At 39.4% G+C, this 21803-nt stretch overlaps 2 protein-coding genes and 1 long non-coding RNA gene across 3 annotated transcripts in view; 2 read left to right on the forward strand and 1 right to left on the reverse strand.

Moving 5' to 3' along the window:
- LOC148186650 (uncharacterized) overlaps positions 1 to 21803 on the reverse strand; it is a 37237-nt gene that overhangs the window by 7932 nt on the left and 7502 nt on the right. The window contains exon 2 of the long non-coding RNA XR_015779416.1: positions 3809 to 3911. This is a non-coding gene — a long non-coding RNA (uncharacterized LOC148186650). The remainder of the gene's footprint in view (positions 1 to 3808; positions 3912 to 21803) is intronic.
- LOC148186651 (IgGFc-binding protein-like) lies at positions 2158 to 11566 on the forward strand. The gene is made up of 11 exons (XM_088090179.1): positions 2158 to 2439; positions 3323 to 3896; positions 4984 to 5582; positions 5956 to 6523; positions 6608 to 6858; positions 6950 to 7294; positions 8830 to 9397; positions 9512 to 9711; positions 9788 to 10162; positions 10247 to 10554; positions 11310 to 11566. Exons 1-11 carry the CDS (start codon positions 2212 to 2214, stop codon positions 11317 to 11319), a joined length of 4026 nt encoding a protein of 1341 aa, XP_087946305.1. The 5' UTR covers positions 2158 to 2211; the 3' UTR covers positions 11320 to 11566.
- LOC121957897 (snake venom 5'-nucleotidase-like) lies at positions 13464 to 21709 on the forward strand. Its single transcript, XM_042506697.2, has 9 exons — positions 13464 to 13957; positions 14055 to 14277; positions 14807 to 14995; positions 15911 to 16108; positions 16334 to 16488; positions 17441 to 17549; positions 18749 to 18898; positions 20129 to 20329; positions 20415 to 21709. The coding sequence occupies exons 1-9, from the start codon at positions 13604 to 13606 to the stop codon at positions 20642 to 20644; spliced, it is 1809 nt and encodes a 602-aa protein (XP_042362631.2). The 5' UTR covers positions 13464 to 13603; the 3' UTR covers positions 20645 to 21709.

Here is a 21803-nt window from a genome sequence, read left to right on the forward strand (position 1 = left end):
TTTGCCTCATTTGTTCATTTTATCTGATGGATATTATTATTGTTTCTTTATTACCTGTCCCTGGACACAAAGTAGGCTCCAAGCAAGGCAAGTTTTGTAATCCCTGTCTAGGCTCAGAACCAAAGTGTGTTTTACAGTGATGGACTTTATTATTATTTCTATTTAAATAAAGTTTGGTGGGTTTGGTGATAGCGGTTTCAGGGCTGTTTCTGGTTATCCTTAATCCATAACACTGTCAGACACTTAAAATAACTGAGTCTGTCAGTGGCAAAAAAAAAAAAAAAAGCACACTACTGGTTACATTGCTGCCTGTTTCGTAGCAGCTATCTTTCTCAATACTGGACCAGTTTCAGAAATTGTTGTTCCCATTAGTCATATGGACTGAACTCACCCTTTAAGTGAAATATACCATTTAAAAGCCCAAACCCTTATCTCATTACCTTACACGATATACAAAAGTATTACAATTAATTACACTTTGCCCACTTCACTGCAGGCCAGCAGAAAAGAGCTCCACTTAAACCTTGTGAAAGTAGTCATGATAACATTGAGAATCATGCATTTAAATAACTCACACCTATTGTTCTTGTAGGTTGTGAATACAGTATCAATAAATGAATCACACTTGTTGAAGCCAAATCAGTGGGCACAAAGCCAGCAGACCAATCAAATGTTAACTTTTTAAACTGATAACAAAGTTCACACAGCAGCTAAGGGTCATTTTAAATTAGTTTAAAATGACCCTTAGCTGCTGTGTGAACTTTGTTATCAGTCTCTATGATAATCATAGTAGTTTTACATCCTGTTGTATTTTTTAACCATTATTTTGTTTTATTTACTCTCATCAACTTTAACTATTTTTTTCCACTGCACTTCTTTATTACGTAAATTATAATTTGCTTGATTTAATTAACATTCATCTACCAGTCTCATCACCATAAACAAGAACTACCATTCCCCAAAAAATCAATAAATGAATAAATAATATGTCACGTGATGCTGTACTTGTTCACCCCTGGGAAAAGCCATGAAAAGAAGCAGCTGATTGGTGCATCAGTGGAGGTCAGAAAGTATTTAAGCATCCTTAAATCTTGTACCAGAACCCCTAAATGCCTGCTGACCAGCTCAGGTGAGGATGATTTGGATTTCTGAAGTACTGAACAGACAACTTATTAATTCTGTTCTCAGCAATGGATTTTATCTTCTGTTAAACAACTCAACCACTGGCTAAAATAGAGTGGGACTATTTCTAATCTTCTCATGCAAGTAGAACTGTCTCAAATTTTCCCCCAAAATTAATGTTTTACATTTAAGTGAGTAAAAAGTGTGCTTTTTATGTGTATTTTTCTTTTTCTTTCTTAGTTCTGTTTTCCTACATTAAATTGTTTTGGGGAAAAGTGCAAAATTTTGACTATTTCTATTCTTTTAATTTATTTTCTTCTTTTTTTTTTTTTTTACTGCACGTAACAAGAGATACAGGTAAGAGACAAAATTAAGGGTTTGACTTAATTTGGCATTTATATGTGATGTGTATCCATACAAGAAGACATATAGACTTTATGTAACAGAAAAATGAATAATAAAATCCTAAAAGATTAAAGATGAAAAGTTAAAAAGTGTTGAATTTTTTTTAACATATTTGATTCCTTTTGCTCGCTCAGGTTCCTCTGCACTGACAAACATGGGGTTGTTTGTTGTAATCTTTTCAACTTTTCTGCTGAGTGGTAAGTTATCAAGAGTTACTTTTAAAATAATGAAAAAACATCTGATAAATGAGTGATAATAAAGCATTCAGTGAGATGAAAGTCACAACAAAAGACAGCTTGGATTTAAAATCATAGAATATATCAATACAAAAATGTGCATCAATATGAACCATAATGCAATACTTTCATGGCAAGACTTTGAGCGTGAATTCTATTAACTCTCGAGGTCTAAAGTTATTGAAATCCAACCTTTCACATAAAAGAAACCTTATCCAAGGAGCGCAATAACAGGCCTGATTTGCTATTGTTTTAAATCTTCCAGATATGGCTAAACTTAAATGGTTAAGGACATGCATGCTCATATTGATATTTTGCAGAACCTTACTAACTCTTCAGTTATAGTGAAATCTGGACTATTCTTTGTCTTATTATGATTCTTTTTCAAGGATTCTGCAGAGCAGGACCAACCGCACTAACACCACAGTCCCCCGGCACCTGCTGGGTCATGGGCACTCTCCACTACACCTTTGATAGGCATCATTACACCTTCACAGGCAACTGCACCTACACTCTGGTCAAAAACTGCCATGTTGATGAGAACCTGCCGGCCTTTGAGGTGGAGACTAAGAACAAGAACAAGGGCAACGTGCAGGTCCCGACGGTGGAGACGGTCACTGTCAATGTTCACGGGATCAACATCGCAATAGTTCGTTCTGAGTTTGGCATCGTCCGGGTGAGTCAGTCAGTCGTAACTAAGGGTTAAGGAAGCTTTAAACTGACCACTTTAGAGCATTTTGAAACAAAAATCTTAGATCAGGGGTTCTCAAAGTTTTGACGTCTCGTAGCCATTTTAGGGATCCAGCATCTGACTGAAGGCTGCACAGAAAAAGTGCACTATGACCTTTTTATGACTTAAAAAAACAAAACAAAAAACTACCATGACTTTTTTATATGACTTTTTCATTATATTTTTTTTGTCACACTAAGACTTGACAAAAACCTTAACAATAGGCATTGATATAGCCTTTATTATACTCCTATTACATTTTAGTTCTTGACTTCTTAACTCATTTGAGTGTGATAAAACAGAGACAGAACAGGGTTTCATAATGATTGTATCTACAGTAGTCAAGAAACAGCTTCTCGCTACTGTAACACCACTTGGACAAACTGGTTGCAAAACTGCAATACACCGTATTACTAGAACCAATAGTAATAATAGTGGCAACTTGTTACATTTAGTAACTAAAAAGATCAGCCTACATTTTATTATTTCTGCTGATGATGCTTGGTTGCCTGTCAGTTTTTTCTTGATATTTTTTAGCAATATACTGGGGAAGCCTAAGTGTAAATGCAGAATATTGTTACCTTTATTGTAATAAATTATAATGTTGTGATTTTTTTGTGCTATGGAATGCAAAGGCAACAAATCTGTTTGCAGCAAAGGTCATTTCCTTGTTATTTTGTGGCAATCAACACATGGTGGGTAACTTTCCACATAATTTCTTTCAAATTGATAAACCTTATTCGATATCTCACAATTAAACAAACAAACATGATTCATGTGTGTGTTACCTCATTCTCTGCTATGTAAGTGAAATCTAACATGTTTTCAGGTGGACTATCAACAATGGAATCTCCCGATCAACCTAAACAACGGCCAGGTGAAGCTTTTCCAGAAAGGTCTGTACGTTGTCATGGAGACAGACTTTGGCCTGACTGTGCAATACGACTGGAATGAGTACCTCTCCGTCACAGTGCCGGGCAGGTTTGCCGGCAGTGTGTGTGGCCTGTGTGGCAACTTCAACAACAAAAAGGAGGATGATCTAATGACTCCCAGTGGCTCAGTGGCCAGCAGTGTGGCAGTGCTGGGAAACAGCTGGAGGGTTCCCAACTCTGACGCACATTGCCAAGATGGATGTGGTGGCCCATGTCGAAACTGCACTCTCAGTTTATTTTACAAACTAGAGAAAGAAATCTTCTGTAAGGCCCTTATACTAAATTTTGTAGAATTAGTCAGTTGTCAACCTGACATTGACTCCAACATCTTTGAAAAAAACTGCATGCTGGACCTCTGCAGGGGTGAAACTGTGAACACGTACCTTTGCAACACTCTTCAAGGCTACGCCGACATCTGTCAGAGGTCTGGGGCCAAAGTTGGGGCCAACTGGAGAACTCCAACCCAATGTCGTGAGTAATTCAGTGCTGTAAATACAAATAAATAAAGGCAGTGAGAGAATGTAACTATCTGCATTTATTCACGTACTGTACGTGCACTCTAATTGAGTCTTTTTATGTCCCTTTGTTCTTCTTCTTCACTACATTTCTGGAGCAAATATTGTTTATTTACTTAAATACAACAATTCAGATCCATTTTGGAGAGATTTTGTTTCTTTGAATTGGAGCATAGCTGAGTCTCTCTCGGAAACAGGCTCACTATTCCTCTTGGTGAGGAGTAACTGAACAAGTTATGATCCTGACACAGTTAGCAGGATTTTTGTGGGGGATAACACAATGCAACAAAAAAACAAATTAAATGGAAACCTTTCCTCCTAATTCATTTCTAACCATTTTGACAAATTTTGGACAAAACAAACACATTTAAGATGTAAGTTCTGGACATTGTGGTGACATTATTTATTATTTATTTATTTATTTTCAGAATTTTACAAACCAAACAATCAATTGATTCATCAAGAAAATTATCAGTAGATTGATCCATAATGAAAGTAATCATTACAAAATACTTACCTCCACCTAAACTAACTACGGACAGTAAAATCCTGTCTTTATATTATTGCATGAGTAATAATAGGCTAACACGATAATATCTAATAGTTCAACATGGTTTGGTACTTATAATAGTTAAAGTACATTTTCCTGGTGATACTGTAAAAATAACTATTTGCTATGTAGATAGTGGAAAAATGGTATCCTGAGCAGAAAATTAAGTCACACTGCCTCTGTGACTGATGACATCTGAGCTTCTCTGTTCTTTGTTGTGGACAATCCGTGCATGTCGCTGTGTATGTATCCCAACGGTTAGCTAATTGCTGCCACTCTGAACAGCGTCCCACATTAACACTGTTAGCACTGTTGTTGTTGTTGCACCATTAGCTACTAGCTGTCTGCGCAGCCACATCCATGTTGAGAGCTGTGTGCAACTACCTGAATAAAACCGTCCTGCATTTCAAAATACAGTAACATTTAAAATGCAAATACTTATACTTTATAAAATTTTTAAAAAATGAGATCTGTCTTTTCCTGGTCCACATAGCTATACCCCAGTGCCCCAAAAACAGCCACTATGAGTTCTGCGGGAGTGGCTGTCCTGCTACATGTGCAAACCAAAACACACCCACAAAATGCAACGCCACCTGTGTGGAAACATGTGTCTGTGATGACGGCTTCCTGCTTAGTGGCACCAAGTGTGTCCCAAAGGCTCAGTGTGGCTGCACATGGGAGGGTCACTATGTGGAAGCCGGAGGCTCTTTCTGGGGTGATGATAGCTGCACCACATGCTACACATGTGCCGCTGGGGGACGTTTGTCTTCCAGTCAAATGAACTGCCCTACCGGGCAGCAGTGCCAGGTGGTGGATGGGATCAGAGGTTGCTATCCTGTCAGCTATGCCACATGTATGGTATCTGGTGACTCACATTTTGTGACCTTTGATGGGGAGCGCTATAACTTTCAGGGAACTTGCACATATCAGATGGCTGCTGTCACCTCCAATCAAACCGGCCTGGAACATTTTAGTGTTGTGATGCAGAATAATGGTCAAGATAAGAAGATTGGATCCGTTGTCCAGTTGGTAGAGGTCAAAGTGTACGAAAACACCATCATCATCAGCAAAGATTACCCCAGCATTGTCTTGGTAATATGATTTTCCAAAAACAATATACATGTTGGATTTCAACTAATGATTTTATTTTCATTTTTTCATTATCAGTTTCTGGGCAGATTACTTTCTACATTCACTGATAAATTGTTCGGTCTATAAAACTCCCAAAAAACAATTAAAATATGACCATCGACATGTCCTTAAGATATGATGCCAGGGAGTGTCTTATTTTGGTTTAACAGTAGTCCTAAACCCAAATATAGTCATTTTTCTGTTTAAGGGCCATTTTCTGTCAATAAACTAATTGAATAAGTAATTGTTGCAACTCTTCACACGTACTTATGTTTATATATTTATCATTAAATGTACAAATTACTTTATGAACCATTTTCTATATCTTTTTAAGGTAAATGGTGAGCTGTCCAACCTCCCGATGACGCTGAACAACAGTAAACTCCATCTTTACAAGAGCGGCTGGTTTGCTGTAATTGAGACAGACTTTGGAGTGAAGGTGTACTACGACTGGAACAGTGTAGCATTCGTCACAGTTCCCAGTACGTATAAGGGCGCAATGCAAGGTCTTTGTGGCAATTACAACCTCAACCCCAAAGACGACATGCAGATGAGAAATGGAAAACAAGCCGCTGCTCCTGAGGACCTTGGTCAAAGCTGGAAGGTCGCCATGTTACCCGGCTGCGTAGACGGATGCAAGGGCCCCTGCCCTGGCTGTAATGCCACTCAGAGAGAAACCTACAACACCAAGAGCTACTGTGGCCTCATCAGCGATCCTGCAGGGCCGTTCCGTGACTGCCACGCTGAGGTCGACCCTTCAGGTTTCCTCAGTGACTGCATATATGATGTCTGTCTCTACCAGGGCAGAGGGAACCTGCAGTGCAAGACTCTGACCGGCTATACAGCCGCCTGCCAGCTGAAAGGTGCCACAGTGCACCCCTGGAGATCAGCTCAGTTCTGTGGTAAGGACATCTCCAACTTACCAACTCAGTCTTGTGAATTTCTATTATACGACCAAAATAATCCGACCCTACCTTCTTCCCTAGATGCCCAATGTCCATCAAATAGCGACTATCAGCTCTGCAGCAGCAGCTGTTTTAGGACGTGTCAGAAAGACTCAAACTACGGAGCTCAGTGTATGGAAGGATGCGTCTGTGATGAGGGTTACCAGCTGAGTGGAGGCAAATGTGTGCCTGCCAACCAGTGTGGCTGCACAAATGAGGGCATATACTACAGGCATGGAGAGGTTTTCTACCCTGACCCCCTTTGCCAGAAGGAATGTACCTGCAACGGCACAGTAAGGATGACGATGAAGATGTTATCTGTGCGTATTGTCTGTATGGAGCAGTGGGAGTGAGTTTTCGACAAGAGTCTTTCTCTCTTATCAGGTGCAGTGTAAGAGGTCCTCTTGTGGTCCATTTGAGACGTGTGAGATGAAGAATTACATGCGATCATGTCAACCTTTGAGAAAAGGAGTCTGCTCCATCTCTGGAGATCCACATTACCAAACCTTTGACAACACCACCTATGACTTCCAAGGCACCTGCACCTACATCGCTGCTGAGAGCTGCCATCTGAATGGCACACATCTCACTGACTTCTCTGTGGTGGTGGAGAATGAGAAGTGGTATGCTTTGTCTGACAACCCCAAAGTGTCAGTGACCAAACTTGTTGCAGTAAAAGTTTACGGAACTGTCTTGATTCTTCGCAGGAACGAAGTTCAAATGGTTTGGGTATGTTCTATTTAATGGTTTAAAGAGGCTACAAATGATTCGACACTAACAATGTATCAAATGTCCGTTTGAGGTTAATGTTACATTACAATTTAAAAGGAATCACTTGACGTGATGAGCCTCCAGAGAACTATCACCTGATTCTCCTCTCAGCTTTGTGGAGCATTATGCTAAGTGTCAGCTCATTGTTTAGCTGTCAGATTCACAACTTTACTGCTTGGGTTCATTTCACTACTCTGGTCTCTTAGAAATGCAAGACATGATGACAACCTCTTAACGCCACATTACATGGTGGTGGCATGTAATGTGTCAGAATTAACTGCTAGCAGCTCTAAAACAAAAGTCAATTAGGATAATTTGCTGTGGTGGACGCACAAAGTCCCTTGTTCAACAATGTCATGCATTGGGGGCTGGTTAATATTACGACCCCATAGACAGTATAAAAAGGGACACAGTTTACATAGAGCGGGGGTCGGGCTGGTGGACTGGTCAAACAAACATAGAACTTTGAACCAAGAGACCGCTGTTTATGGTTCATGTGAAACCAACAGTAAACCCTCAGGGTCCTTTAGGAAGTTCCAGGTGGTTCCCAGTAAAAATGGGGAAGATTTTTTCTCTATTTTATTCAGTATAGATGTGAGCGTAGTGTAAGTAAGAGTCATAAGTGACTGTCCTGATCATGGTCATCTCCTCCACTGTAGGTGACAACTATAGAATTCTGGTCTTAATCATATCAGCAAAACAGCAAAAATCTTTTCATATGGAGGTCCCTGAAGCAAAATGTTTTCAGATAGGGGTGCATGGCGTAATATGTAACAATTTAGGGGTTCTTGACACTAAAAAAGGTTGAGAATTACCATCTTAAATCACATTACCACGTACATACATACACACACGTATGTACATACAATTTTAAGCAAAGCCATCATTTTCTAACCAAGAATTTTCCTCCCTAAACCTGATCAAGTAGTTTTGGGGCCTAAACTGGACCAAACTGTTTCACAATGTTAGTCACATGTTCATCTTAACATATGCCTTGGCACCAGCATGTAATGTGGTCATTTCATGTATTTCTGTGAGAGTACACAGGTTTACCGGCCACAGCAGGCAGCTTTTTTCAACAAAAAAGTTCTAAGAACCCACAGTAAGATACCCACTCAGCACCAAACAGCAGACAGTTAAAAACTAGCTGGTAAATGTAGCAGAGCACTGAGGACCTAAAGAGCCTGATATATTTGGTAGAGAGATACAACCAAGCTACATGTTTGCAAACAAGTTTGTCATAGCAATTTAAAAGGTGATGACATGTCAGTGTTGTGTTCAACACTTGCTTTTGCTGCCCCCAAGTGGACAAACAAATCAGTAACTGCAGTTTTAATGACAGATTTAAGGGAAGGCTATATATACTATGCAAATGACAAAAAAAGCAATAACAGGCATTATAAACACTCAAAATGAGCACAAATATTTATAATTATTAAATATAACTGACAGCAAAAATATGAGCAAAAAAACAAATGAATTATTCTCTGCAGATAAACGGGGTCCTAAATCGCCTTCCAGTAACCCTCCACAACAGTGCAATAACGGTTTATCAGGAAGGGGCACATGATGTCATAATGACTGACTTTGGCCTGAGGGTCACGTATGATCTGGTCTACCACGTGACCATCACTGTCCCTGGAAACTACAACGGCAGAACCTGCGGTCTGTGTGGCAATTTTAACTACAACAAAGCAGATGAGTTCCAGCTGCCAGATGGAAACGTGACAAATGATCCCCAGACCTTTGGAGCAGCGTGGAAAGTGCATATGACTGGAACTGTCTGTGATGATGGCTGCCGTGGTGACAAGTGCCCCACATGTGACAACTCTAAAAAAGCTGCAATAGAGGCAAAGTGCGCAGTTATCACCAATCCAAAAGGTCCATTTGCTGCTTGTCATGATGTAGTTGATCCTGCTTTCTACTTCAGAAATTGTGTCTATGATGCTTGCATGGCCAAAAACATTCAAAGCGTGCTGTGTTACAGTATTGCGGCGTATATGTTAGGCTGCCAAAACATGGGCGCAACTATCAAAAACTGGAGAAGTGCTTCTTTCTGCCGTGAGTCGGAGCATTTTTCTTTTTCTTTATACATTATAATATCCGTCCACAATGCCACATTTGTTCAACAACTTTACCTCAAAAAAACAAACAAATCCTACTGTATGTTTACAGCTTTTAAATGCAGTGCTGGCAGCCACTATGAGACCTGTGCACTGCCTTGTACATCTGCATGTCCTGGTCTCCGTGAAACCCTCACATGCACTACTACTTGTGCTGAGGGCTGTGCCTGTGATAAAGACTACTACTACAATGGAACTGGCTGTGTGCCCTCTGATCAGTGCAGCTGCTATTACAAAGGCCGAACCTACAAGGTGAGAAGATGAAATATGAGTAATGTATAACAGGTAGTGCCTTTTATCATTAACCTCACTTTGTATTTTGTTGCAGGTTGGAGAGTCTGTTATAACTGACGACTGTCACAAGATTCACACCTGCCAGGCTGCTGCAGTAGTTCTGTCAAAAAACATGACATGTGACCCCAACGAGAGATGCCTGGTCAAGAATGGCAAGATGGGCTGCCACATTCAGCACTGCTACTTGGACGCCAATGGGACCCTTACTGACTTTAATAGTCAAGGTGGAGCCATAACAGCACCAGGAGCATATGAGATTATCCAGAGCTGCGATGTCTCTCCGACAGCAGAGTGGTTCAAGGTGGTGGTTAAGTTGGAGATGTGCACTCCTGGTGTCAACACAATCATGGCTGTGTATGTGTTCTTTAGTGAAGTGGTGATCACAGTTGATAACAAACATTACATCTGGGTGAGTGTCTGGAAAAAGACATAACATTCATTCTACCTTAAAAAATGAATTTATAACCATTAAGTGTTCAATCTGTGTCTACAGATAAATGGAAGACAGATGACTCAAACCACTTTCTCCCAGAGCAATGTAGAAGTGTCGGTTTCTGACAATACAGTGAGAATAAACAGCACTTCTAGCCTCCAGGTGTCCTTAAGTCCAACTAATAAACTCGCCATAAGTGCCAGTAACAAGGTAGCTGATGTTGTATGTGGACCATGTGGGACAATCAGGCCTACTCACACCATGCTACGAGATCTGAGAGAGAGACTGCTCGTCGCTCTTCACGGGCCAAGTACTGCCTTTACATCACTGAACATTGGACAGTGGACGGCTCCTGATTTCCCCCAATGGTAAGTCACATAAATTCTGTATGGAAAACGAAAACAGCAGAAATAGGCAACTTTGCTCAAATTTGCATCTAAGATCATGACAACGTGAACACATGAGCCCTTTAAACACTGCCTGTTCAAGTTGTCTTGCCTTCAAGTAACCAGGTAGCAACAGGGCCAAAACAGAGTTTGTATAAACAGGACAGCTGGCAGGAAAAAGTGACTTTTGTTGTGTCATGTTATGTGTGTTAACCTCCGTGGGAGATTTATAAGCAACTGATTGCAGTTAACAGTTAACTCAAAGAGGAACAGTGGCCGCAAATGTGAGAAAATGTGAGATTTGGTAGTTCCTTACATTCTGAGGAGAGGATAAGACACAACAATGGTAAATGATTGTAATTGCCATGTTAACGCCATTGTTATTGTTAAATGTCACACTACAGGCAAACGCTGTTGTGTTTAACATCACACATTGTTTTTGGTTCCACAATGCTGGCATGCTGTCTAAAATCGCACACTGGAGCGGCACAATGCCACTTTTTTGGGTTTTGTGTAAAAATGCAAATGTGGCGCAGATAAGGGACTCAGTAGTGGCCCTACAGCACAATCTGTCTTTGTCTGTCTGTCTGTTTGTCTGTCACTGTCTTTATAGTTCTTTCTTCCTCCTGGACTATATTATATGCAAATTATATGATTATTATTTGTTTACATTGTGTTTCAGTCTCAGAAATGTCAACTTCACAATCTGACAAATTATTTTTCTGTTTCTATTTCAGTGGTTCGTAAACTTTAGTCCTGCCAGCTCTTACATAAACTGCACTGATCAACATCCTTCAGCACTAACCAGACTGACAGCATCATTGATTCATGAAATTATTCTAATTCATATAGAGAATCCCATATGCATGTAAGTCCCACTCCTTGCTACGTTTCCATTGTCAACATTCTGAAAAATGTGTTTTGATTTGAAACAAATGTAATACAACAGCTTTTGAATAAACACCAGCATATCAAACACTGAAAATAATAATAATGTGTATTTTGCTGTCTACTCAGTAACAATTTGTGTGGTGTCTGTCTTTTATGTCTTACTGTTTGTGTGATAATCTGATCCAACCATTGCATTATGCTGCTGTTGCACTGCCATTTTTACTCTACGTCCATTAAAGTAAACATCCAGTCATCCATTTTTCTTATAAAGAAAGTCAATGCTATTTTAAACAACGATATAAATATGCCTAACAAAAGTATTAAAGTATAATATTATATTACATTTAGAAGTTATAAAGTCCTGAAATGTCAGCATTGTCAATCATGTTATATATGACAGGCCTACAAATAATTATCCCTATGTCATAGTATATCAGACTTTATTCAGCTTTTGGTTTGTGGGCCAAATCTGGTCCGCAGTAGGATGCAGGGTGGCCCACAAACCATTTTCCAGTTCACAGTAAAAGTAAATAGATTTTGGTTGAAGAGGAAACATACATCAGAACTAAGCCTCTATTTTAAATTTCACAGTGTAGTTGTATGAAGAGCAGCACCTACCTGTTGTTACCGTCTATCAACAGAATTACTCTATTATTACTTCATCATGTTTTTTGGTACTTGAATCACAATACCAGCCTCTAATATCTGTGCAGTTAAGACAGTTAAGTTTGTTTCTGCTCTAGCAGTGCTTGACTACCAATTTATTTTTAAAACTTGATTTTAAATCATTTTAACTAATTGTTTTATCTTTGCACCTCTTGTCTGCCCTTTTTTTATCATTTAGTAATTGATTTTACCTTGTATATTTTATCTCTTTCATTGTAAATCTGTATCTTTTATTATGTTATGTTTTATTATGTTTTATTATGTTATTATGCATTATGCATGTTTTATTACTCCGTAAAGCACTTTGAATTGTCCTGTGTATGAAATGTGCTACACAAATAAAGCTTCCTTGCCTTGCCTTGATGAACATATCTGCTAGGAGTTAATCACAGATCAGGAATGAAGAAAACGAGGATGTAAGTGTAATAATTCTTTGGAATAAGGGTGTTAACCTGCCTTTAAAAGGCGCACCTGTAATGCCTTGTTAGGCCACACCTAAATTGAAGTAACAGCAGGAACAATTAAGTATTTTATAGAAACTAGTTCATATGACAATATTACACCATAAGTAAATGGACTGTACTTGTACAGCACTTTTCCAGTCTTCCGACCACTTAAAGTGCTTTTACACTACATGTCACATTCACCTATTCACGCACACATTCACACACTGGTGATTTTCAATCACATTTGCATCATAACAATGTGAATTGTGTGTGTATATTAATAGTGGGAAACTCCCCTCCATCTAATCAGTGACTACAGCCCCCTGCTCCCCTCCCAACATGCCTTGTGTCAGGTAATTACACTGTAAATCAAGGTGTTACCCATTGTTTGTGATTAGTGTTACAAGGTTTATGCTCCTCTCTTGACCAGGTTACTCTTGAAAAAAGTACATTTTTAATGTCAATGACACATTTTCTAGTTAAATAAACATTATATATAAAATAATGATAACATAAGCTGTGGTGGATTTTCTTATTCAACTTGATTTCAAGTGAATATGATTAGACTTTCTCATTACAGTGAAAAAAAATGGAAATAAGTAGCTGTAGTACCTCTCTTTCAATTAGTTTTTAGACTTTTCAACTTTATTGGCATGACAGTTAAATACATGCAGCTCCTCTAAAACTGAGCTGTTAAGACTGTAAACAAGAGACCATGTTGTGACTTAGGTTTACTTAGCTGAGGCTTCTTCAATCACCACCCTGCAGAACAAACTAGTTTATCTACTTGTATAACAGAAAGTGAAGAATCTCAAAAGTGTTTCATAACAAGTACCATCGTAACCTAGATCCTCCCAGACGCCCTACTCCTGACCTTTTGCCAGCAGGTCTCATTAAATTTATAAAGAGACTTTGTAGGGAAACAGAAGGAGAAGAGAGAAGGACGAAAGGAGATAAAGAGGAATAAATAACCACCATCACGGTTTTCCTCCATCAATATTTTTGTTTTTTTTGTGCACAGCAAAGAGATGGCAACAGTGCACCCAGAGCAGAGAGCTCTTCCTTGGCTCTGCTTTGTCCTCCTGCTTGGCCTCCGCGTGTCCACTTCAGAGGCCTTTGACCTGACTATACTCCACACCAACGACATACATGCCCGGGTGGAGGAGACCAATGAGCGATCAGGGAAATGCAGCAGCAGCAGCAGCAGCGGATGCTTTGCCGGGGTGGCCCGGAGAGCCACGATGATCAAGAGGATCCGCAGCAATGAGAGCAACGTCCTGCTGCTGGACGCTGGAGACCAGTTCCAGGGGACTATCTGGTTCAACCACTACAAGGGAACCGCGGCTGCACATTTCATGAATGAACTAAAATATGATGCCATGGTAAGAAATGAGAGCAGAATGATGAATGAAGGACGATGAAAGCAGCTTTGAATATCATTATGCAGTTCTCAATTTGAATTTTTGTTTTATTTTTCAGGCTTTGGGAAATCACGAGTTTGATAACAAAGTGGAAGGACTCTTGTCACCGTTCTTGGAGCAGATCACGTTTCCAGTTCTCAGCGCCAACATCATAACAGATGCAACTCTGGCCTCGACATTTGGCAGGGCTTATATGCCTTTTAAGATCTTTACTGTTGGCGGTGAGAGGGTAGGCGTGGTGGGATACACAACAAAAGAAACTCCTGTAGTGTCCCAACCTGGTAAGTGGAGGTGGATGTTTTTCCTGTGATTTTTTGGCTCTGTCTCATGCTCAACTGAAGGCTTTTACACTGTGAACATAATGATGATACACATCCTATAATAACATGGTCGTAAAAACACCTTCAAATGTTTCCACTTCTTTTAGTGTAAAGAGTGAATCACTCAGAGGATGAAGTCACTGTTTTAAATGGCGAACAAAAACAAAATAGAACATCATGTAGGTTTAGAGAGAGAGGTGGTGGAAATTTAACTAATTTGTTCAAGTATGAACAAATACAAATTTTATATGTCAGAAGAGAAAATAATTATAAACAAAACCACTTATAAAAAAAACAATAAACCCATGGTTTATTCATTTAAAGGCTCCACAATTCAGACGTGGTAGATTCTAATATTCTAATAGTTCAACTGCTGCCTGAAAGTATCAAAATGAGAGAAAAACAATATAACTTGAGAGGAATTAGCATTTTTTTTAAAAGAAATGGTCAGTTCTGACAGTGTCTCTTTCTGTCCATGTTGTTTCCACAGGACCACATCTGAGGTTTATGGACGAAGTGACTGCCCTGCAGTCGCAGGTGAAGGATCTGCAGAGACAGGGAATCAATAAGATAATCGCTCTGGGTCACGCAGGTATTGATGTGGATAAGGAGATCGCGAAGAAGGTCAGCGGAGTCGACGTTGTCATCGGTGGACACACCAACACTTTCCTCTATACAGGTACAGAGGTTAATATAGCTGTTAATGCCAGTGGTGGAAGTACTCATATTCTTTTCTTCAGTAATGGCAGGAATACCAAAGTCTAGAAAAACTCCATTACAAATAAAATACCTTGTATTCAAAATGTTACTCACTACTTTGCTGTATAATCAGTAAAATGTACTTAAACTATAAATGCCTACACACAATAAAACTTCTAATCTGTTCACATATTATTCCAGGATTATTTCACCATTGCTAGCTTTAGTTACACCATTTAAATAACCTAAATTAACAAGAGCAAGTGCTGTGCTTTGGGACAATTACATTCTAAAGGACAAATAAATAACTATAAAACACTCAACAGATGATTAACTGTGCTGGAAACAGATGCTGTAGGCTGCATTGTTTTGGCCTGGTTTTGCTCTGTCCGCAGCATTACAGTGAACCATATTAGGAGTGATACAGAGGTAAAGAGTTTTGCCTGCCTGATTTTGTAGAGTTGCAGACTTTATTGATATGTTTTTATTGATGTTATTTCTTTGTTGTGTCTAGCCTACAGATAAAACTAATGGCATAAGTCCAGTTAAGAACTACATAGATTGGATTTGTAGGTGTGGTTTAGTCATTAAAAATATACTCTACTCTGTGCAACACAACATGGTTAAATCAAAAATAGATGACCACATTATTCTTAGCCTCTTGGCCGCTTGTGAAAGGTGGCGCAGCGCATCTGCTGTTTTACAAGAACTGCTAAGAGTGGCCATGATCAGCTCGAGTGGCCCACCACTGTTATGTAATAATGAACATTCTTAGTTGCAGCCCTAGTATACTATTGACCCTTCTGTGTGTCTGTAATAAAGTTTGAGTATATAATTGAACATTTTGATAAACATGATTTTCATTATAGTCACTGTTTCTTTCTTCCTTTCTTAGGTGACCCTCCTTCTACCGAAAAAGCTGCTGACGTTTATCCGCTCATTGTAGAATCAGACGATGGGCGGAGGGTTCCTGTTGTGCATGCCTATGCCTTTGGGAAATATCTGGGTATTCTGAAGGTGACCTTTGACGATGATGGCAATGTTTTGAATTCCACAGGAAACCCCATTCTGCTGGACAGCAGTGTCCCACAGGGTAAAGACACCAGAACAGAATCTTTGTTCCCGGTTTTTCATTCATTTTTTGTCTAAGTCTTATCCTTCTTGCCTCTGTAACATTACTTTGTATCTGTTGGGTATTTTCCCTTCTCTTTATGTTGCAGGAGAAATTCTTTTCTAAAGATCTTTTTAGATATTAAATACATAACATTGCTGGCTTCATCTGTCTCTAAAATGTATAGCCAAATGTCCAATTGTCCAGATCCAGGAATTCTTGCCGACGTGGAGGAATGGAAAAAGGGTCTGGCCAACTTCACAACTCAGGTGGTGGGAAACACTCAGGTCTTTCTGAATGGGACCGAAGAGGAGTGTCGATTTGGGGAATGCAACCTAGGAAACCTGATCTGTGATGCCATGGTAAATATTTAATGACTAAATATGTAACAGTACAGATAACATGGTACACAATAACATACAATAGAGGGACTGCAAATGGGAAACTGAATATTAATGAGAGCAGTTTCAGCACTGTCTGTCAATTTTTTTGTAGTCACATTTGTGTTTACTTAAATGCCTATTCAAACTTAAAGGTTTAGAGGCAATTAAAAAAAAAAAATGCCAACTGATGTTATCATCATTGGCTTGTTGCACGAAATAGGTCACGACAATCAAGATGATCATCTATGTCAGTATAAATACATACTTGTCCTGAGTCGAGGTTAAACAGTCTACATTATGAAATGAGAGGCCCTTTGTCTGATGAAATCTGTTCTTAAGGTCAAATTCTGATCAAAGACACATCTGAGAAAATGTCAGATTGTTTCACAGTCCATGTCGTCTGAATTTCACAATCTTCCAAAGGCTTTCTTAGAAGCCATAGACACCAATCCATTATATTCCTTATATTGCAAAATACAGCGTACACAGAGGCTGAATCATCCAAAGCTACTCTAAAGCTAAAGTGGACTGGGCAGAGCGTACACTCCGCAAGGAAAACAATGCACCTATTAACCACCCTTCAAATTAACCATAAATTCCTCCTTATAACTAGGCCACTGAAATGACGATGGTAGGTTAGGGTAGGGTAGGGTAGGCTTTCAAACCTTAACAGTATCATCACATCTCTGGCTTAAAAACACAGCCAGCCACACCCTCCTAGAGACAGGAATGTTGGGTTAAACAAGGCCATTGAGATGACTCAAGTGTTACAGCCTTTTACAGTGAAGTAACTGAGTCATACCGAATTGACACCCCCACAACCACCACCACCTTATCTTATTCACACAAACTGCTCTCCAGTAACTGTATTAGAATAAATGTAAAACCCCTGTGCGACTGACACAGTCTGCCTCTCATTTCCATTATTCAGGTCGACAACAACATCAGGTTCTCAGATGGTATTCAGTGGAACCATGTCAGTGCCAGCATTTTCAACGCAGGAGGCATCCGCAACTCCATTGACGAACTTTCCAAGAACGGTGTGTCACTCATTTTCATGAAGTAAAATAAAAACAAGATATTTTAGAATCAGAGCCAGAAAGTGCCAAGAAAACCGGGTTTTGCTCTGGCTTCCTGCATGGCAAACAATGAAGATGGTGTATTTCTGATCTGCTGCACTCTTACCAAGCGTCCAGACCTCAGAGATGGTCTGATGGCAGTGCCACAAAGCAAGTTCGACAGAACCAGGCTCTCTTTGCCTGATCTGGCTGGACAAACCCTATAGCCTCAGATATAACAGATACCACAAAGATGATTATCAGTTTGCTCTGTTAACTCTGCTCTTCTTATAATTCTTAGTATAATATTCTTCTTACAAAAAAATATTATAGTAAAAAGGAACACTGTTGTTTCAATTAAGGCAAGCTGGCAGAAAATACTAATTGTGAGAATTCCCAACTTAACATTTATTTTACCACTATGTTTCTAACGGGGCCGCTGCACATCCTACAGCTCCTAAACTGTCCTACAGCTCCTAAATCTGCAGCAGATTTTAATGACTTGTTGAAGAACTGCATTTACTTATACTAACATTGTTTGATAATGTGGGAGCCTTGGAAATCCCTTTAGTTTTTGGTGAAATCAAAGTGAAATTAATTATAATATTTTAATAGTATCTGTAGACTAATGAATTTTCCATTCAGAGTTATGTTTGCTATAATAAAATGTTATGGCTAAAGAAGTTGGATTAAGTGCATTTCTAATGTTTCCAGTAAGATAAGAATCTGTATTGCTCATGGTTTAAATTGACAAGAGTGATGCTACTCTAAGGAGCTGTAGAAAGCACTTCTTAGTCAATTTCAAACTGAAATGCGGAAAAAAAACTGGTTTCAACCAGGCTAGATGTAGCATGATGTTCTCGCCAGGTTAAAAGACAGCCTCCTTCATCGAAAAACTATGGCTTTAGATTCAAAATACCACGATAATACATTAATCTAGCTTTGTGGTACAGCCCTCTGGATCAGGTCGATTTCCTCTTCACAGTGTCCAAATGGAAATGCAGAATTTAGTTTTCATTCATCATATGCTGAAACAACAACAGACTTGAGGTATGCTTCAGTCTTGCACTGTAAACAGCATTTCGATCCTATATGGATCTTGGTCAGGTAAAAAAAAACCCAAAAAAACAAAAACAAAAAAAGGAGAACAGAATAAAACACTGTTTATGTGTTGTCTGCAGGTTCAATCACCAGTGAGGATGTGATCACCGTCACACCTTTTGGAAATACTGTTGACCTGGAGGAGCTGAAAGGTTCCACGCTGTTCAAAATCTTCGAACACTCAGTGAAAGGATACGGCCAGAACAGTGCACAGTTTCTCCAAGTATCTGGTAACTTTTATTTTTTTTTTTAATTGTTTCCAACTGTATATATAGCGTCTTTATGATAATAGGACCTCAGTCTTAGGGAGATGACACACTTTCCATAGAGATTACATGTCTTCACCATGAAAAGATGATGTGAAAGTGAAAGTGTTTGTGGCTAAAGCTTCATTCCCACAACACAAGAAACTCGCTACCACCTGTTAGCATCTGACCTTTTTTTTAAGATGATTTTTGGGGATATTCTCTTTATTTTATAGGACAGTTGTAGATTGACAGACAAACGTGACACATATGGGAGAGAAAGGGGGAATGGCACGCAGCAAAGGGCCACAAGTTTGAATCGAACCCAGGCTGCTGCAAAGGCCTCAGCATTTGGGACGCACACTCTAGCAGGCGAGCTAGAGGCTGACCCAACATCTGGCTTTTTAATGCAATGGGAATGCGTGAGATTGGCATTCACACCCATAAATTCCTCCTGTAAACTAGGCCACTGAAATGACTATGGTTGGGTACGATAACAGTATCATCACATCTCTGCAAAAACTCAGCCAGCCACACCCTCCTAAACAGGAATGTTGGGTTTAACTAAGCCATTGAGATGATTAAAGTGTTACAGCCTTTTACAGTGAATTATCTCAGTCATGCCTACTGATTATTTAATGATTGGCTTGTCACAAAAAAGATCAAGGAAACAAGATGATCTTCTATGTTGATTAGGGCTGAGTATTGATTTTTTCCCCTTTAAATGATGGTCCTAAAACAATACTTTTAAAACAGTACCAGTGCCTAGACATTAACATTAACGACGGGCTATTTTTAGTACAAAGCCAAATTTGAATGATTTTGATGACTCTGCAGTAGACATAGGTTTTTATCACCTTCGTCTCTGATCAACATTGATGGGAATGCAACACCCTGGTGAACACGATAATTTCCGCTCCTTAACCGCAAAGTATATAGTGGGTTTACCCGTGTCTGAAACCCTGCATTCACATGCTAATTTTGGTGGAAAAGCAGTGAAAGAAATGGTCCATGGTAGAGCCACGTTTTTTTTGTTTGTTTTTTTTTTACAAAAAATAGATAAACAAGTGAGATAACATGTTTGTTAGAGACATTTAGAGCTGCTGGTAGGTTGATTTTGTGGGACTTTGATACTCTGCCGACATATTTATGTTGGTACCTCCAAGGTTTTTAGGTTTAACATATTGATGGATAAGTTTCCATGTCCTCGAACAGGATTTCGTGTAGAGTTTGACCCCTCTAAACCTGAGGGAAATCGTGTGACAAGCCTCACTACCCTCTGCACACGTTGTCGAGTTCCTCGCTATGAACCTGTTCAGGCGGAGACGGTGTATAAAGTGCTGATGCCGTCCTTCATAGCACAGGGTGGAGATGGATTCTCCATGATCCCAAACGAGAGGCTCAATCACAACACTGGTGAGATGTTTGTATTTTTGTTTGAATTTTTACCAGTATTATTTATCTGAACTTGACTTCATTTTACTATTCCATTCCCTTCCAGGGAATTTGGATGTGTCAGTTGTGTCCGAATACATCAGGAAAAAGCAGAAAGTTTATACGCCTGTTGAGGGACGCATCAAGATCCTCAATTCAACTTCTGGGCAAACCACTTTACTCAACTCTACTTCTGGACAAACCACACCACCCAGCAACTCAGGTTTTGGACAAACAGCTCCATTGGTCTTACTGGTATCACTTGGGCTGCTGTGGTCTCTGTGTGGGAGCATGTAATGCTGACTTTACCCAGAAACAAAATGACTCAAACTCTGTCTCTTCTATCTGAGCACATTGTCCACAATCCTTCTCCAGTGCTCTCTTTATTTGGGGCACTTTCTTCAATCTCATCTTTACTTTATTTCCTTTGCTTTTATGTCTGTTGACCTCCTTCAACTGTCTGTGGGTCTTTGTCATTTTCTCTTCCCCTGTGGGTTCCATGTTAGAGCCAGTCTGGTTACAGTGATTTTGGGCTTCCATAGGGTGCTTCTGATCCAGCCCTACTTCCTTTTCCTCATCTGGGTGTCTAGTCACTCTCGGTCTGCTTTCTACCACAGATCGTCATTTCTGATGGTGTCTGGCCAATGTGTCTTCAAGATGGCACTTGTTGACAAAGGTCTGGACTTTTTTGGTTGAGGATTTTGTTATTTTCCATGTTTCTGAACCATAGAGCAGCACCTGTTTAACATTGGTAATGAATATCTGGAGTTTGGTGAGATGGGTTATATTGTAACATCAGCTGTTTTAGGAAAGTTAGGGAAAGGTGTTCTCGTCTTCTAGCTCTCCGTCTTCCAGTTGGCTGGGTTCTGTGGTTCTGGGTTCGGAGGTTCTGTGAGGCAGTCCAAAGGGAGTTTAGGTCCAGGCTGTCAAAGGACTTTCTGAGATCCTATGACTGTGATGTAAAGTGATGTCGTCCAGAAACGAGAAAGTACATAAAAAGTTTTTGTTTTGTTTTTTAACACACATTAACTTGAAGAACTAACAGGACTGATGGATGTAATTCTACTGGGACTCAAAATTTAAATTCTCAAAAATATGATGATTATACATTCAATTTAAGTAAATGGGAAATCCTTATATGTCCAGAATCATGAAATAAAATCACCCTTTAAACAAGAAATTAAGGTCTTAGATTTTAAATTGACTAGTTCTTGTGTGTCTTTGGTGGCGGTTTGAAAAATATTGTTGCATCATACAGGTGTTATGGATTTAAAATAATTATGGTTTATGCCCTATTAGCTTGTTTGGCTGGTAGGTTTGCTCACTAATGTAATTTACAAAAATAAACTATTGAATTATGTACATCTGGCTTCTTTTGCATGTCACTGTTAATTTCTTCACTGTAGCTAATTTTGCATGAATATCTTGCATGTAAGTATTGGATATGATGTTGAAA

Source organism: Plectropomus leopardus, chromosome 17 (genome assembly GCF_026936395.1).
Source record: "Plectropomus leopardus strain MGB_pleo_1.0 chromosome 17, ASM2693639v1, whole genome shotgun sequence".
Lineage (NCBI taxonomy): Eukaryota > Metazoa > Chordata > Actinopteri > Perciformes > Serranidae > Plectropomus > Plectropomus leopardus.